This window comes from Rhinolophus sinicus, linkage group LG12, assembly GCF_036562045.2.
Source record: "Rhinolophus sinicus isolate RSC01 linkage group LG12, ASM3656204v1, whole genome shotgun sequence".
Taxonomy (NCBI): Eukaryota; Metazoa; Chordata; class Mammalia; order Chiroptera; family Rhinolophidae; genus Rhinolophus; species Rhinolophus sinicus.
Window position 1 is genome coordinate 65,339,291 of NC_133761.1, and position 18,997 is coordinate 65,358,287.

Sequence of the window (18,997 nt, forward strand, 5' to 3'; positions counted from 1 at the left end):
TGCCACAGTGCAGCATCCAGTGACTTAGTAACTAGTAAGGAGCCTTTTGTGGCTGCGGGTGTAAACTCATTTGTTTTTAGCTGAGACGTGTTGCCTGTTGTACCTGTTTTTAGGTGATCAGACTTTTATGTCCTAGTGTTTGTTCCTACACATAAAAGTTATGTTTTTCAGGGAAGGTACGGGTTCACAAAGCATCATGTTGGAATATAATCCCTGTGTAATTTATATGCTGGAATATGTCACCTGTGGAATTCATATGTCAGATATTGAAGCCTGGGGCTCTTCTGAAAACTCCTTTCCTTAGAAAACCTACACAGATTCCTCGTTAGGGGGACAGAGAAGCGCTTCCAGACAGAACAGATCGCCCTTTGCTGAGCGGGGTCCCCGTCCCACGGCCCTGAAGTTCATGGAGATTTTCTAAGAGCTGTTTGCTCAGGTCACCTTATTGAACCCAAAGCTGTGCAGTGAGATTTTTGACTCACTTTTGTTGGATATTTAAATTATCCATTTTAACGTTTTGTATTTTGTTTCTTCCTTTTAATGTTTTTTTACGTACCAATGGGTGTTAGCCAAGTTAAAAAGGATAAAAAATGTCTCCATGTCAAACTCATTTTATACTAAATTGTGTTCAGTTATCCAGTATAAACTCTTATTAGGGAAGATAAAATATCTATTATAATTTTTTCTACTATATTTTAGCTTAATTTTTTTAAAGATTTATGCTAGCTGACCTGTGGGCTGTAAGGATTTTGGAGCTTTGGCCTTTACTGGGCCTTCGCCCAAACTGAAGACTTGACACAGGCCAAGGTTTCATTTTACTTTTCCCGAATCCAACTGTTACCTCAGCATTTACTGGAGAAAACACTCCCCACTGAATGATGTGTGTGGGTGTGTTTGTCTGGTGTCACTGATTTGCACGGAAAATATGCAGATCTTTATGACAGTTCCACATTGTGATAAATAGAATAACTTAAAAACGATAAAAAATGTCTCTATATTAAACTCATTTTATAGTAAATTGTGATCGATTACCCATTATACACTCTTATTAAGGAAGAGAAAATGCATTATCATTTTTACCTGCATAGTTCTGCTTCTTTAAAAGCTTTGAGCAAGCTGCCTACATAACACATTATAAAATGAGGTAAATTATTTAAACTTTTATGAACATCACTGTAGTATAGAGTTAGATACTATTTTTTAGCATTTTACTTTCTCGTATTAATTACAAATGTAAAACTCATTCTACATTCAATCTTGAAGTGTATAAAATAATACGCAGCCATTAGGAAAATATTTGGAAAATATTCACACCTCAATGCAAAGCAGAGCATCTTATTTCTCTTCCCTAGTTTTAGAGAATATATTAGGGACAAAATATGTTGATATAAATGCAAAGTGAAATAGTTTCTGTGCAGTAAAGAATTTTAATACACATAAAATGATGGTGCTTAAAACCCAATTCTTTTTATGGACTGATTAAAAAATATAGTCTATTGACATTATGAAAGCTTCAACCAGAGTAGAGTAGTTAGAATCATGGAACATTCCCCATCTTATGCATCAGGACACTTAGTTTTTCCCGAGGAATAAATATAGTAAAGACACCTTAAGTCCGTTTGGCAGACCTATGGAATTCCACTTTGAGACCTGGACTAGCTGGGACGGATCAGAGAACGGGATATAAATTTGGGGTTCTTCAGCATATAGATTATATTTAAAGATGGGATGCTAGCTGATCTCACCCAGGGAATTAGTGTATATGGAAAAAAATTCTGAGAACCTGGTCATGGGTCATTCCAAGGTTTAGGGTTCAGAAAACACGGGGCACCAACAAAGGAAATATGGTATTATCCACTTAAACTTTGGCCTGGTGCATATTTTTCCCAGTGTTTTACTTTGAGCCTACCTATGTTTTCAAGTATGAAGTGAGTTTTCTACAGACAGCATATAGTAGGGTCTTGTTAATTAAAAAAAAAAAAAAAAAAAAAAACAGAGGACATGAATAGAAACTTCTCCTAAGAAGAATACAAACAACCGAAAGATATATGAAAATAATGGTCAACTTCATTAGCTATTAAGGAAACGCAAATCAAAACCACAAGACAGCTCAGTGTAAGTGATTAAAATTGCTTCAATGAGTCTTTTCTGATATCAGATTCTCAGTGTAAGTGATTAAAATTGCTTCAATGAGTCTTTTCTGATATCAGAAATCACAAGTCTTCATATTACATGTTTTGCTATGTTTTCATTTGCTTATGTTAACCTGTGTTTTTCTTTGGTCTCTCAATAAATCAAATAATATCATATTTTAGAGTGTAAAGGAAAATGTGGGCCCCCTCCACCTATGAAAAATGGAGACATCACCACATTCCCATTGGCAAAATATGCTCCAGGGTCATCAGTTAGATACCAATGCCAGTTCTTGTATGAACGTCAGTAGAAATGGAAAGTGGTCAGAACCACCAAAATGCTTAGGTGAGTACTTTGATGTTCTCGTGGGTTCTGAGAAAATCAGTGTAATGAGCGTGATGTTTTCCTGTTTATAATCAAATTTTGATGAATTAATATACAATAATTCTACCGATTGCTTGTCTACCAAATATGCAAATAGGAAGAAATAAAGTTTAAAAATTCTTAATCAAGCAACAACAGCAATAAGATATTCTTTAATAACAGCTCTTTCTATGATAATTGACATTATGAATGTTTGATTCTGACTGTTAATTATCACACATTAAACATAGTTCCTAATTTTTACATCATTACTTGTGTGAAATGATTCATATGTAAATGATGGATTTTCAATAAGTTTGTTTGGAAAAAGGTTTTGAGAAGAAATTCCTTGCCAAATATAGAGGATTCTATCTGAAAATCTGAATATCTGTAGAAAATGTTTGTATTCTACTTAATGTTCTATGTTCATTTTTTTTTTACCTTCAGATGCATGTGTAATATCAGAAGAAATTATGGAAAAACATAATATACAGTTTAAATAGACTTATGAGAAAAAACTTTATTCTAGAACAGATGATATCATTGAATTTGTGTGTAAAACTAGGTATCGTATACAGTCACCACATTCTGCATTTTGAGCAATCTATCAGGAAGGGAAAGTGGAGTATCCCAGTTGTGTGAGAAGACAGAGATAGAAGGAAGTCACGAAATTATAATATGCACACTCTTTTAGGATTTTTTATTATAATCACAGTTCTCAATTTTATTTTTGGAAGTGTTGTTTAATTTGTTTTTGTTCATAAGTCAGAATTTTTGTTACTCTGAAGTGCATGAAATAATGATACTCTGAGAAGATAAAACCTTACTATGAAAAGCACTGCATTAAAACGTGGCAAACTGAAGTGCCGTGTTGTAGTCATACGACACACTGACCAGATATTAGATGTAGTCACTTGAGAGCCTGCCTCCATCCACCATTCTCGACTCTCTCAAAGCTTCCTCCACGATTTCTGTGGCATTCTGAGACACGACTTTGGAGGAAATAGAAAACATTTCCTGCTTTTCATCTTTGAAATAATATCACTTCACAAACATATTGTAAGGGACTGTTAGCATGAGAACTGCTACTTTAGCATAAGAACTGCTACTTTAAGGTTAAGATAGGGTTAACAGCCCTGAGCTTAAAATAACCTAATGGCCTAATTGTTATGTGAGACCAGGTGCCTAATAGCTTATCTCCTGCTCTCTGAAGCAATGGAGGCTTTTGTAGCTTATCTGTAAACTCTTTGAAGCATAGCTCAACGTGCACTCCCTAAGACTATGAAAAATTACTAAATGCCTTAGCTATGTGGGAATTATAGTTTACCTTGTACTCCCTAAAATTACTGAGTGCCTTAGAAATGCTATCAAAACCCTTAGCTTGGAGGGCTAGGGGTCCTTGTTAAAACCCGCTGCGTCGGGCAGGGGGGGGGGGGGGGACCCCAGCTAGCTGGAAATAAACCTCGCTGTGTGACTTGCATTATCTTGTGTGTCCTCTGTCTGTCTGAGGGGTGGACGATTCCAGGACTTAACAATATACATGCCAAACTATGCTTGTGACAAGATACCAAAAATCATCAGTTCCTCTTTTTAGCTTACTTACATACAAAGAGAAAAATGTACAAAAAAGGATGATACAGCCTCCTTCAAGATTCTAACACTTTTAATAATTCAAGCAAATCATAAAGAGGACTTAGAATCCAGTTGAGTATGTAACAGTTATTCACTAACATAAAAATGATAATCCATATCAAGAATAAACATACACACCCACCCCACTTTGAACTCTAGGGTTTACAGAAGAACACTGGCAGAATTTTTACAGGGACTAGAGTTGAGTTTAGAGATAATAGAGGTAAGATTTGATGTTTAACCTCTTTATTCTTATCTCTAAAGTCTGATTGTTCCGCCTTTAGCATGTTACCATTTAATCACAAGAGTACATTATTTTAAAATAAAGAAGACTGAAAAGCAAGGCGATGCAAGCTGAGAACTGTGAAGACTTTGTCGTAATAACTTTGATGGCCGCTAACAGTTTCATGCACTTATTGGTATAGAAATATTTTGGAAATCTTCAACAAGATCCTGAAAAATAATTTCTATGATCACACATTTCATCAGCATGAATTAGCTAAAATCACTCCCGGACAGACACATTTTAAAGTTTCTATGAAAAATCTGAAAAATGTGGACATGAAACTGAACGTCAGCCCTAGATTTTAGGGGGATCAGTAGGAACTCCATGATGGGGTGTGATGAACAGCTCATCCGTGGAAAGCTGACTGGGAAGAAGGAAAGGACGGCCTGCATCTCTCCTCACTGCTGACCAGTCTCTGAGTCTCAGACTCTCCAACAAGAATATTCTGATGCTACAAATCTTCGAGGTGAGGCATGTACTTCATTTTATGTCACATCAGAGATACACAGATGGTGAAGGACAGTCACACGCTGTCCCCTAAGGTACATTTTCTCACTTTCGAAAAGAAATGCTTCGTGTGCTGCACTCTTGCCATTGACTATTGGGCAGCAACCAGTCATGAATATTCTTAGACATAACTTACTAACTTATGAACATCCAATGAGCTCTATACAGCAACCAGTGGAAGGTTCTGTAGAGATGATACACGCAGAACACTTTCCCCCCAACCGCCCAACGTACAGAATAGTTGAGATAATAGATTAATGAACTCTGGCGGAGACACAGTCAATATTCAACCAGTGTTAACATTTTTCCCTATTTGCTACTGTACTTACCAGTGTCCGCATAGATTTCTCTCTTGTGTGAGTGTGTGTTTCAGGAGAGTGAGGTAAACCATTAAAAATATTTGCAGACATTATGAAATTTCTTCTGAATTTTTAGTGTGTCTCTCGAAAAAAGAGGTAAATTTCACATCTAAGCAATATAGTACCATCACAGCTATGACAATGAACATGACTTTCCTAGTATTATTTATTCTTCATCTTTTAATAGCTATTATATCAAATGAGGTACTAATTCAGTGCATTCTCTGTTTTTGATTCCTAGGTAACTGGGAGCTTGTTCTTCTTCACTCACTTCCCCATTCCCCAACCTCCCACCTCTCACCTCCCACCTCTGGCTACCACCAGTCTGTTCTCTGTACCTATGTGCTTCTTTGTTTTCCCTTTTTCTCTTAAGTAACTGTATCTTAAAAGATGACATATGTAACTAGATATACACATAAAGGAAATATAGAATAAATGCAAGTAAGTAGTCACTGAAAAGGACAGGTGAGGATGCTTAAGTTATATTCCTACTTGGGAAATCATTGTGTGCATCTGAATTATTGGGCCCTAAAACAAAAGGTCCCCAAAACATTAGTTAAAGACGATTTTAATGCCAAGAATATGCTGAAACTCTTGTACGTTGTGTTGTAGTCTATTGTGAGTTAAAATTAAATAAGTAAATAAATAATCTGTGCTTCCCTAAGCAGAAGGAAATCCAGGTGGTGGAATAGGGTTCAAATACTCTGCTCATCCCCACACGCCTGAGTGACAAAGTTGGGGCAGGGCAAGTAAGGACAAGATGAAGTCAAAGTGATTTGACTCGGTTATTCCCGCATGACTCTCTTGGCTAAGAAGGAACCTCGCCTGTTTTCAAAATGTGTTTAATTTAAAAAATTCGTGTTTCACATCACTTTTGGAGCTAGGCTGTTACTGTCCCTAAAGAAACTCATACAGTAACTATCAGGAAATGAGGTCCAGAAGTGATTGTGAAATCCTTAACAGGAATTGAAGAATATTGCGAAACTCTTTGACATTTACGAGATAACCTCAACAAAGTAGCTTCTTGGTAGAGCCCTTAAATCCAGAATCACACTTGAAACCTGCTGTGCAGCAGACTTAAGCCCCACTCAGCACGACGGGAACTTGTCCTGGGACCATTGGGAAGAGCGGACATGCTGCTGCTGATCAGTGTCATCCTCACCCTGGGGGTGTCCTGGGCTCACGCACAAGGTGAGTGGAAACTACTCAATATTCAAGTTCCTTCTTAAGTGTAACTTACCTCTTCCATTTGTCTTTATTTTTTGAATGAATCAACTGGTACAAATAATCTGTATTATCAGATGTGGGATAACTATCACCTATTCACCTAGGGGAAAACAAAAGCAATTGTTTCCTGTCTTCTGAGTTCCACAGCGTGAACAGCCAGTCCTATTGCTTAGGGAGACGTGAATAGGCTCATGAACACTTGACATGAAAATGTGTCGCAGAAAAGCTTGAGTATTTGGGGGAGTCTTATTTGTAGCACAGAAAACTTTGGAGAGCGATGGAATTCTTCATAATCTTACATATGGCGATGATTTTACAGGGTCTTATATCAAAACTCATCAAATCACACATTTTAAATATACTCAGTTTATTATGTTTTAATTTTAGCTTTATAAAGCTTTTAAAGGTCATTAATATCACTGAATTGTTAATATTTAACAAAATTAGTGCATGCAACACATATCTCTGTTAATCAAAATGGAATATATTTTTAATTTCCAGTGTAATCCCAATACATTTTCATTTGTTTTCTGAGATCATGGACAAACGTTGAAAATTTGAAAGTTTTTTAAAAAAATCACTTCTTCAGTTAAATTTACATTCTTCATTATGATTTTCTGTCTGTCATTTTAGTTTAATATCCAGTCCTCTCATTTTCCAGTTCTCCTAATGAGCTTTATGGGGACCCATTAAATACCAGATATGACTGGAATATGCAAAACTGTTCATTTTTCATTTCAAACAATGTTGCATGTGGGGTTTTGTACATTATGTAATTGGGGTCGTTTCCTTCGCTAACAGTAACACCTCAAGAAAGATTTCAGAGATCCCCATTGAAAGCTCCCCACACCCCAGCTCCCCCATAAGAACGACTTGTGCATCCATCACCTCAGATTCCCCTGGGTCTGGAGTTTGGGAGTGGCTTAGCTGCCAAGGTCAGAGGCAGGCTCTTGAGTCAGGACGTGGCCTCGGTGGCCATCATGGAGGGCGGCTGCCAGGACGGCTCCCTCCTGGGCTTTCGGCAGCAGCCTCAGGGCCTAAACCCACGGGTCTCCATAGGATGCTTGACTGGCGTCTCGATTCCCAAGGGCCAGTGATGTGAGAGAGAGGAGGAAGCCTCCACACCTCTCGTGACCTGGTCACACTGTCACCTCAGCCACACGTGGTCTAGAAGAGAGTCACTGAGTCCAGTACAGGCAGGTGGAGGGAAGTTAGGCTCCCTTTTAGGAGGGAGGATGTTGAAGATGCTGGAACTTTCTAAAGCCATCACCTGTCACAAAATGCCACTCAATTCAATGGGGTATTTTATTTCCAGGGATGTTTCTTTAGCCCCTTTCAAGTGTTTTCTGTCCCAACTATCCTATTCCTTTTCTTTATCCATCACAGTTCATTGTAAAGGTGGCCCACACTTACAGTGGATATTCCATGAATCAGAAATGTAATGACACTAGTTGTAGGTAAGTGGCCTTAGTGTTACATCAGGGCCCAAGCGCACATGAAGTTTGAAAGTATGATACTATTGAAGGGACGGCTATTATCACCATGAACAGACCTCCACGTGCAGAAAAATATAAGGGAAAGGATTATTTATTTATTTATTTATTTATTTAGATAATATTGACATATAACATTGTATTAGTTTCAAGTGCAAAACATACTGATTCCTTATTTGTATATATTGTGAAATGATCACAAAACAAGTCTTATTTACGGCATCTGAATTTTATAACTTTGTCATCCTAGAAATCTTGACACAATGAGTGTAATTATGGTTAAGAAAATATAACTCATCAATGAAATAATTTGTCTCTCGTTGGATTTTTATTAAGGCAAACATTATTCATACTGTTTTTTTGTTTGTTTTTATTGCCAGTTCAATCATGTGATTTTCCTGAAATAAAACATGGAAGCCTATATAAGGAAAATAAATATAAACCAGACTTCCCAGTAACTGTAGGAAGCTGGTATTACTATTCCTGTAATGACAGCTTTGTGACTCATTCAGAATCGTTCTGGCATTGGGTTACTTGCACAGGAGAAGGATGGTCGCCACCAGTGCCCTGTCGCAGTACGTACACCTCTTTATAATAGTGTGTGTGTAAATAATTCTAAGAGTGGAGAGTGGAAAACACACAGGAGAACACAAGGAAGCCTTGTGTGATGAAAACAAGGTCAAGGGCTGAGCTCTATGAGCAAATGACCAATATAGGTTCTCCTTTTATGAGGAGTCTTCATTAATATAACATACAAAATAAAAATAGAGACTTGATGAGAAAACCTATTTCGTTTACACATATTTTAATTATGAAAACTACAGATAAAGGATTATTGAACAGACTTTTCTTCCTTAAGAAACATTTGGAAGTAGCTTAGTTTTTCTTAAACTATATGTTTTCCATGCTTATGCATGTAATTTAAATATTGTAAAGATAATTTTTAATTTACTATCTTGAACAAATTTATGAGTTTTTCATTCATCGTTTTATAATTCTTAGGAAAATGTGTTTTCCAATCTGTGGAAAATGGTGTTTCTCCATATCACCAAAGAAAATATTTTCAGGGTGATTCTGCAAAAGTTGACTGCCATCCCGGCTACAGCCTTCCCAATGAGCAGACCTCAATGACATGTACGGAGAATGGCTGGTCCCCTCCTCCCACATGCATCCGTGTCAGTAAGTAAACTCGTCTGAGATCCCAGAATGTCTGTGATTTTCTAAGACTCACCCACAATAACTGTGGTAAAATGTTCATGGCAGCTTCTTTTTCCACCAGTGCACCTGTTTGCTTTTATTCTTCCAAGTGTGTGAGTGGATACACTGAACTCCAGATGCGTATGTTGAAAAATAAATGAGCCTATTGATGGACCTTAGTCAGAAACACAGCCCATGATGGCAAAGTGGGTCCGTGTAGGAATATGGTGACATCAGCCTGGGGCTCAGTCACAGTTTCTATTGTCCTCGGCACAAAGAGCACCGAAGTTGACAGTCACCATGGATGAGAGCATCCCTGTGGGATGCTGATTTTGTGTATTTTATTCAGTATGATTGACATACTGAATGTCAATCTGGAACGTAAGAAGTTTGGTCTCAAGCGTTACCTGCATCCATATCTCTCCAGGCTTTAATTATCACTGCTCCCTTGTTACACTTCTGATAAATGTAGAATCAATCAATATCACTAAGTCAAGACTGCTAAGATTTTCACGGTATAAGAAAAACATTGTACAGCTTTCAGTGGTTTTACGTTTACCTAAGTATTGTTTTAGACTATAATTATTGGCCATTGTGTATTTTTAATGATTTGTTGAACAAACGCGTATTGTTTTCCTTTCAGAGGAGGCATGTTCTCACCCACCCAGGTTTGATAATGCCACGCTCATGAGTTGGAAGAGAGAGATCATATAGGTCAGGAGAACAATTGGCTTATAAAGGTCACGAATGTTGCCACATGGAAGGATCCAATACTGTACAGTGTATTAGGAGCCGTTGGATAGGGAAACAGACATGCAGTAGTAGCGTGAGGACATTGTAAAATTTATTTATCAAAGCGTCTGCAGTACTATAATATAGAATTACTTCTAGCACTATTCAAAAACGGACATAAGTGATGTTTTAAGCCCAGTCAAAGAACGTTTATGTCTCCACGAAAGTGATGGCACGGGTACACTATCGTTAGTCTCCTCGCCCCTTCGTTCTCAGAGTGCGGTCCAGGGACAGCAGGCACTGCATCTTCTGAGATGTTAGAAACGCAAATGCGAGTTCACAGGCACATTCAGTCTCAGAGTCAAAGGCCATGTACGTGACCCTGAGACTGTTTTAACAATTCCCAAAAAGACCACCCATACCTTAGTTTGGGAACCCTCACCATAGCCAATTATGACTTCATATCTCCCTGAATCTCTCTGAGGAATTACACTTGGCTCATGGTGGTGCCTTAAACATTGCCCCCTCCCCAAAATCACTGCAATGTTTTTATTAAACTTATTAGGGGCGCATTGTTTAGTAAAATGATATAGTTTTCAAGTGTACATTTATATTATATATCATCCGTTTATCGCATTGTGTGTTCACTACCCACAAGAGTGTTTTTATGAATTATACATTTATTTTTCCTTATTTTTCCACAATTCCTGTTTGTTCATTCCTTTGATCATCGTCTTCCTTCAACAATGGTATTCCTCAAAGTGTGTTAATTCTTTTCTTTTCTCTAAGGAAGTGGCTACCGTGTTTATTTCTGTAACAGTCTAAAATTACAACTTATAAACAAGATGATTACAAACCAAATTCTGATGTCAAATAATTCTTAATTATGAGTTTTTTGTGGTTTATAAATTCACCTTGAATTTATATAATTAATACTTATTTTACTAAACTCAAGGGAAGTATCAAATTAAAAAGATCATTTCTATTCCCCTGAAAATGTCTATTAACCGTCTGGAAAAAATGGGAAAGAGATTTAAGGCTTAGAATCTTACAAAAAATCCTTTACCTTCTTTTTTCAATCTTACGTGGAAATTAAAAAATTATCAATCTTTCATGACAGATGAGCCGTTGATTTTAAAGTTCCCTTGAAATATATGGAAACTCCCTTTGTGGATTTGCATTCAAAATGGTTGTTACATTAGACACATGCTCTTTCTTCCTATTCAGATGTTTCCTGTGCGAATCCTCCCGCAGTGGAAAATGCTCGTCTAGTAGACGAGATGCCTAAGTATCTACCGGGCGACACCGTACATTATGAGTGCATCGGGCCTTTGACCCTATTTGGGAACGGAGAAGTGATGTGTTTAAATGGATCCTGGACGGAACCACCTCAGTGCAAAGGTCAGCATCTTACTGCTCTTCCCTAATTTTGGAGAATACATTAGGGACAAAGTATGTTGACATAAATACATAGTGAAGTAGTTTCTGTGTAGTAAAAACTTTTAACGCACATAAAATATGGGCGCTTAAAGTCCAGTTCTCTTTGCAGACTCAATAAAAATTATGGTCTATTGATTTTATGAAAGCTTCGACCAGAGTAGAATGGTTGGAATCATGGAACATTCCCCACCTGACGTATTAAGACACTCGGTTTTTCCTGAGGAATAAATATATTAAAGGCACCTTAAGTCTGTTGGGCAGACCTGTGGAATTCCACTTTGAGACCTGGAATAGGCAGCTGGGGCGTGATCATATTAGGTTGGTGCAAAAGCAATTGCAGTTTAAAAGGTTAACAATTGCAAAACCCGCAATTCCTTTTGCACCAACCTAATAGAACGGGATATAAATTTCGGCTTCTTCGGCATACAGATTACATATTAAGGTGGGCTATTAGCTGACCTCACCCAGGGAATTAGAGGGTATAGAAAACAGTCCGAGTACCTGGACATATTTACACTCCAGGGTTTAGGGTTAGGAAACACGGGGCACCAACAAAGGATATACGGTATTATCCACTTAAACTTTGGCCTGGTGTATATTTTCTTACTGTTTTACTTTGAGCCTACCTACATTTTCAAGTATGAAGTGATTTTTCTGCAGACAGCGTATGGTTGGGTTTTATTTATGTGTCCACCGGCCATTTCAGTCTTTTAACTGGTATATTCAAGCCATTTACATTTAAAAATCATCATTGATATATTGGAGCCATGTCAGCAATTTCATTATTTGTTTTTTGTGTGTTTCCTCTGTATCTCATTTCTCCTTCCTTTTTTTCTTTCCTCCTTTCAGAATTTTGTGAACATTTCAAAATAATTTTATTTTGATATGTCTCTAGTATTACTGAGGATAGTTTTATTAGTGGTTTCTTGAGGTATTAAGGTATATATGTAGCTTACCACTCCCTACTACTGTTGAAATGTTACTACTACAAGTAAAATGTGGAAACTTCCTTCCATTTAGGTCCATTTAGTCTCCCCACACTTGAAACAGATATGCCTTACCTATTTCCTCTACATACATTAGCATGATATCAAAGGATGTAATTTTGCACAAACATCAGTAGTCATTTAACAAACTCATTAGAAAAAAGTATACTTATTATATTTACCCCGATTTTTATTGTAATTTTTTTATGAAATTTATTAGGGTGACAGTTAGTAAAATCATATAGGTTTCAAGTGTACATTTCTATAATACATCAACTACAGAGAGTGCCAAAAAAAAGTATACACATTTTAAGAGGACAATCTGTATTAAATTGTAATATTCAATATATGCCAATAACAAAAGATGAACACAAGTCAAATGTACACATTTTTTGGCACCCCCATCAGTATACAGTTAACCCTATATTTATCAATTCCATTGTGTTTTATTTCTTCCGGAAGTCTCAATCCTCCTGTTGCTATCATTTCCTTTCTATTTGAAGATTCCTGTAGCAATTCGTCTAAGGTAAGTCTGCTGGACACAGATTCACTTTATTTTCCTTACTGAGAATGCCTTTATTTCTCCCTTTAATTCTAAAGGATTCTATCCACTGGATATAGAATTTGGAGTTAACAGTTGTTTACTTCCATAACTTGAAAAATGCTGTCCTTATTTCTGGTTCCATAGTCACAGATGAGAACCCCATTGACATTGGAAGTTTTTCTATCTTGCTACTTTTGAGATTTTTTTCTTTTTCTTTAGTTTTCAGCAGGTAGGTTCTGATATATCTTCTTGGCATGAATTTCTTTGTTTTATCCTGTTTGAAGTTCATCTTTTGAAATATGTAGGTTTATGCCTCATTTCCTACTGAAAATTTTCAGCCACGTTTTCTGGACTTTGTGTTCGTTTTTAACCCCTTTCTTTTCTCTTTCTGGGTTTCCAGTGTTTGGTATCGTCCAACAGCTCCCTTAAGCTCTGTTCTTTGTTGGTTGTTGTTTTGATCTATTTCCCAAGTGAGTAATTTCTATGGTTCGAAATTCAAACTTAGGGCTTTATCCCTCTGTCAGCTGCAATCTAGGGTTGAGTCCTCCCATGAGATTTTTGCAAATTCTGTGATTCTAGTTTTCAGCTCTATAATTTCCTTTGGAAAATTTCCGAATGTCATATATATAATTTCCAAATGTCAATGGAGTTTTATGAATCATTGTCTAATAATTCCAACATCCATGTCATCTCAGTGTTGTCTTGTTGATTGTGTTTTCTCTTTTGAGACTTTCCTCGTCCTTGATATGATGAGTGATTTTCAGTTGTATTCCACATGGTCGGAGTATTATGTTTTGAGACTCTGATTTCCACTCAATCTTTTATGTACTGGAACTCCCTTACTACCACACAGGGTGCAAATCCCGGCCTCGTACTTGGTCTCCACGGAAAGCACAGAAAGGGCAGAGGTATCTTGTTCCTTCAGCCTGTGGGTAAAAATCTAGGCTCCTTTCTGGCATCTGTTAATCATGGTGGCCAGAGGGTTGGTCTTACTTAGGTTTCTTCGACGATGTTTTTCTAGATTGAGGAGAGTATTGCACAAAATTGTTTCTTTCTTGAAAAGGCTGCTCCTTTGGCTACAGAAAGCAGGCTCTTCCTGAGACTGTGTTTTTGTTGTTGTTTTTATAAACTTGATAGCATGTCTGGGTTTCAGTCTTCATACCCAGTGCATAATATACAGAAGGCAAGAGGAAAACCCAAACAACTCACTGCAGGGTATTTCCTGAAACCCAAGGTCGCTAATCAGATTGACTTCTTCTCTACATCTTCCACAGTCTTATGTTGGTATTTATAGTGTGTTCAGGAGTTTTAGTTACACAAGGCAGAAGGAATAAGCAGCAATGTTTCTACCTCATCTTGTCCAGGGAGGAAGTAAAAAAATCTTTTTCATATTATACAGATTTGTAATTCTTTAATTTTATTAAAGGAGTTGACATTTGTTCTGAAAAAAAAATGAACCCAGTGAAAATTGGCATGAGAGCCAATAGACACTGCAATAAGTGTAGATAAGAACAAGAAACTTTGTTTATCTTAGCTTTCCATCTGCCCACCACATATTTATGAAGAAAACCATTTTTAATACTGGAATACTGTAAAGCAAACGTATTTGTTAATGTTTCACATGTACCTTCATGTGTGGTGACAGAAGGACTTAATATTTGACTCCCAGATAGATGATTAAAATTGCTTCAATGAGTCTTTTCTGATATCAGAAATCACAAGTCTTCATATTATATATTTTGCTATGTTTTTATTTGCTTATGTTAACCTGTGTTTTTCTTTGGTCTCTCAATAAATCAAATAATATCCTTTCTTAGAGTCTGAAGGAAAATGTGGGCCCCCTCCACCTACTCAAAATGGAGGCATCACCACATTCCCGTTAGCAGAATATGCTCCAGGGTCATGTGTTGAATACCAATGCCAGTGCTTGTATGAACGTCAGGGAGACAAGCAGATAACATGTGGAGATGGAGAGTGGCAGAACCACCAAAATGCTGAGGTGAGTCCTTTGATGGTCTCATGCATTCTGAGAAAATCAGTGTAATGAGTGTGAGATTTTGCTGTTTATAATCAAATTTTGATGAATTAATTTACAACAATTCTACTGATTGCTTGTATAGCAAATATGCATGTGTGAAGAAATAAAGTTTGAAAAATTCTTAAGCAACAACAGCAACAACATTCTTTAATAACAGCTCTTTCTGATAATTGACACTACAATTGTTTATGACAGTTAATTATCACACATTTAACAGGTCCTCATTTTTATATCATTGCTTGTATAAAATGATTTACATGTACATGATGGATTTCCAATAAGTTGGATTGGAAAGGATTTTGAGAATGAATTCCTGGACGAGTATAAAGGATTCTATGTGAAAGTCTGAAAATCTGTGGAAAATGTATCCTACTTAATTTTTTATGTTCATTTTTTTGTACCTTCAGATGCATGTGTAATATCAGAAGAAATTATGGAAAAACATAATATACAGTTTAAAGGAACTTACGAGAAAAAAATTTATTCTAAAACATGATATTGTTGAATTTATGTGTAAAGCTGGGTATCGTGAAGAGTCACCACATTCTGCATTTCGAGCACGCTGTCGGGAAGGGAAAGTGGAGTATCCCACTTGTGTGAGAAGATAGAGATAGAATGAAGTCATGAAATTATAATACACACACTCAGGATTTTTTATTATAATCACAATTCTCTATTTTTTGAATTGTTGTTTAACTCATTTTTGTTCATAAATCAGAATTTGTGTTACTCTGAAGTAGATGAAATGATGATACTCTGAGAATAAAACCTTACTACAAAAAGCACTGCATTAAAACGTGACAAACTCAAGTGCCATGTCGCATTCATAGGACACCTGTGACCAGAAAGTAGATGCAGCCACTCGAGAGCCTGCCTTCGTCCACCATTCTCGAACTCTCTCAAAGCTTCCGCCATAATTTCTGTGGCATTCTGAGATACGATTTTGGAGGAAATATCCTGCTTTTTATCTGTGAAATAGTATCACTTCACAAACATATAAATACCAAACTATGCTTGTGACAAGATACCAAAAATTAATCAGTTCCTCTTTTTAGCTTACTTACATGTAAAGAAAAATACACACAAAATGATGACATGCAGCCCTTCCTACAAGATTCTAACACTTTTAATAATTCAAGCAAATCATAAAGAGGACTTAGAATCCAGTTGAGTAACAGTTATTCACTAACATAAAAATAATCCATATCAAGAATAAACACACACCCACACCCCACTTTGAACTCTAGTGTTTACACAACACTGGCAGAATTTCTACAGGGACTAGAGTTTAGAGATAATAGAAGTAAGACTTGATGTTTAACCTCTTTATTCTTTAGAGTCTGATTGCTCCGCCTTTAGCAGGTCACCGTTTAATCACAAGAGTACATTATTTTAAAATAAAACTAAAAAGCAAGGCGGTGCAAGCTGAGAACTGTGAAGACCTTGTCGTAATAACCTTGATGGCTGTGACAGTGTCATGCACTTACGGGGACAGAAGTATTTTGGCAAATGTTCCACAAGATCCTGAAAAATAGTTTTTATGATCACACATTTCATCCGCATGAATTAGCTAAACTCCCTCCTGGACAGACACATTTTAAAGTTTCTATGAAAAATCTGAAAAATGTGGACATGAAACTGAACGTCAGCCTAGATTTTAGGGGGATCAGTAGGAACTCCATGATGGGGTGTGATGAACAGCTCATCCGTGGAAAGCTGACTGGGAAGAAGGAAAGGACGGCCTGCATCTCTCCTCACTGCTGACTGGTCTCTGAGTCTCAGACTCTCCAACAAGAATATTCTGATGCTACAAATCTTCGAGGTGAGGCATGTACTTCATTTTATGTCACATCAGAGATACACAGATGGTGAAGAACAGTCACACGCTATCCCCTAAGTTACATTTTCTCACTTTAGAAAAGAAAAATGCTTTGTGTGCTGTGCTCTTGGCATTGGATATTGGCCAGCAACCATTTATGAATATTATTGTTATTAGACATAATTTACTAACTTATGAACATCCAAAGAGCTCTATACAGCGACCAGATGGAAAGTTCTGTAGAGATGATAAACTCAGACCACACTTTTCCCCCAACCATCCAACATACAGAATAGTTGAGATAATAGATTAATGAACTCTGGCGGAGACACAGTCAATATTCAACCAGTGTTAACATTTTTCCCTATTTGCTACTGTACTTACCAGTGTCCGCATAGATTTCTCTCTTGTGTGAGTGTGTGTTTCAGGAGAGTGAGGTAAACCATTAAAAATATTTGCAGACATTATGAAATTTCTTCTGAATTTTTAGTGTGTCTCTCGAAAAAAGAGGTAAATTTCACATCTAAGCAATATAGTACCATCACAGCTATGACAATGAACATGACTTCCCTAGTATTATTTATTCTTCATCTTTTAATAGCTGTTACATCAAATGAGGTACTAATTCAGTGCATTCTCTGTTTTTGATTCCTATACCGTGTCAATATCTTTTCATTTAAAATTTTCAAGCTGTATTGAGATAACCGACATAGAATGTTGTGTCAATTTAAGGTGAACGGTGTCATGACTTCATATGCATCACAAAATCATTTCTACAATTAGGTTGATTAGCACACCCATCTCCTCACACAATTCCATTCCTCCTGCTGAGAACATTTAAGACCTACTCTCATTCGAGTGTACAATACAGGGTTATTCACTATAATTACCATACTGTCTGTGAAATTCCAAGACCTTATTCATCTTATGACCGAAGTCTGAACATATTCACCAGCGTCTGCCCATTCCCCACACCCACCTCCCCAGGGTGCTGAGACTGGATTAGAGCCCTTCATCTCAGCAAACTCATCTGCCGTATGTTTGGCTTTCTAGATCCACACAGAAGTGAGATCGAACAGCCTCTGTCTTTCTCTGACTCGTTCCACTTGGCATAATGCCCACAGCTTCCATCAGGCTTTACTTTGCTTCAGCCTGAAGGATTTCCACGCCTATTCCTGGCAAAGCTGGTCTGCTCACAATGACCCCTTCAGGCTTCATCTTGAACGCATTTATTTTGTCATTATTACTACTTTTAACAGTAAGACCTTTTACTGTCAATTTATTTGTGAGTTAGAGTCTCAACACACACGAGACATAAACCATTGTATTACAAATGTCAGTTGTCAATATATGCATTAGATATTACTCATTTCTTCAACATCTACTTGTTGACCCTCTTTTGTGAAGGCCCTGGAAAAGCTCTCCAGTTTTCCATCATGTTCCATGCATTTTCTTTTTTCCCTATGCATGACATCCTCGTGACTTATTCATTTGGTAACTGGAAGCTTGTTCTTCTTCACTCACTTCCCCATTCCCCAACCTCCCACCTCTCACCTCCCACCTCTGGCTACCACCAGTCTGTTCTCTGTACCTATGTGCTTCTTTGTTTTCCCTTTTTCTCTTAAGTAACTGTATCTTAAAAGATGACATATGTAACTGGATATACATATAAAGGAAATATAGAATAAATGCAATTAAGAAGTCACTGAAAAGGACAGGTGAGGATGCTTAAGTTATATTCCTACTTGGGAAATCATTGTGTGCATCTGAATTATTGGGCCCTAAAACAAAAGGTCCCCAAAAAACATTAGTTAAAGACGATTTTAATGCCAAGAATATGCTGAAACTCTTGTACGTTGTGTTGTAGTCTATTGTGAGCTAAAATTAAATAAGTAAATAAATAATCTGTGCTTCCCTAAGCAGAAGGAAATCCAGGTGGTGGAATAGGGTTCAAATACTCTGCTCGTCCACACACGCCTGAGTGACAAAGTTGGGGCAGGGCAAGTAAGGACAAGATGAAGTCAAAGTGATTTGACTCGGTTATTCCCGCATGACTCTCTTGGCTGAGAAGGAACCTCGCCTGTTTTCAAATAGTGTTCAATTTAAAAAGTTGGTGTTTCACATCACTTTTGGAGCTAGTCTGTTACTGTCCCTAAAGAAACTCATACAGTAACTATCAGGAAAGCAGGTCCAGAAGTGATTTTGAAGTCATTAACAGGAATTGAGGAATATTGCAAAACT

The 18,997-nt window shown here is 37.1% G+C and overlaps 1 protein-coding gene across 3 annotated transcripts; it reads left to right on the top strand.

The window, feature by feature from the left end:
- The first annotated feature begins 4,130 nt into the window (after positions 1-4,130).
- On the top strand, positions 4,131-17,223 carry LOC141566965 (complement factor H-related protein 1-like). Of its 3 annotated transcripts, none has more exons than XM_074317070.1 (6): positions 4,131-4,880; positions 6,244-6,471; positions 8,381-8,575; positions 9,003-9,179; positions 11,157-11,330; positions 14,717-14,958. In XM_074317070.1, exons 2-6 carry the CDS (start codon positions 6,414-6,416, stop codon positions 14,941-14,943), a joined length of 831 nt encoding a protein of 276 aa, XP_074173171.1. In that variant the 5' UTR covers positions 4,131-4,880; positions 6,244-6,413; the 3' UTR covers positions 14,944-14,958. The 3 variants fall into 3 exon arrangements, with proteins under 3 accessions (XP_074173171.1, XP_074173170.1, XP_019606484.2); XM_019750925.2 differs by lacking the exon at positions 4,131-4,880 and adding an exon at positions 15,345-17,223 and having other exon boundaries at positions 6,182-6,471; positions 14,717-14,898; XM_074317069.1 differs by lacking the exon at positions 4,131-4,880 and having other exon boundaries at positions 6,178-6,471.
- The last annotated feature ends 1,774 nt before the right edge of the window (positions 17,224-18,997 follow it).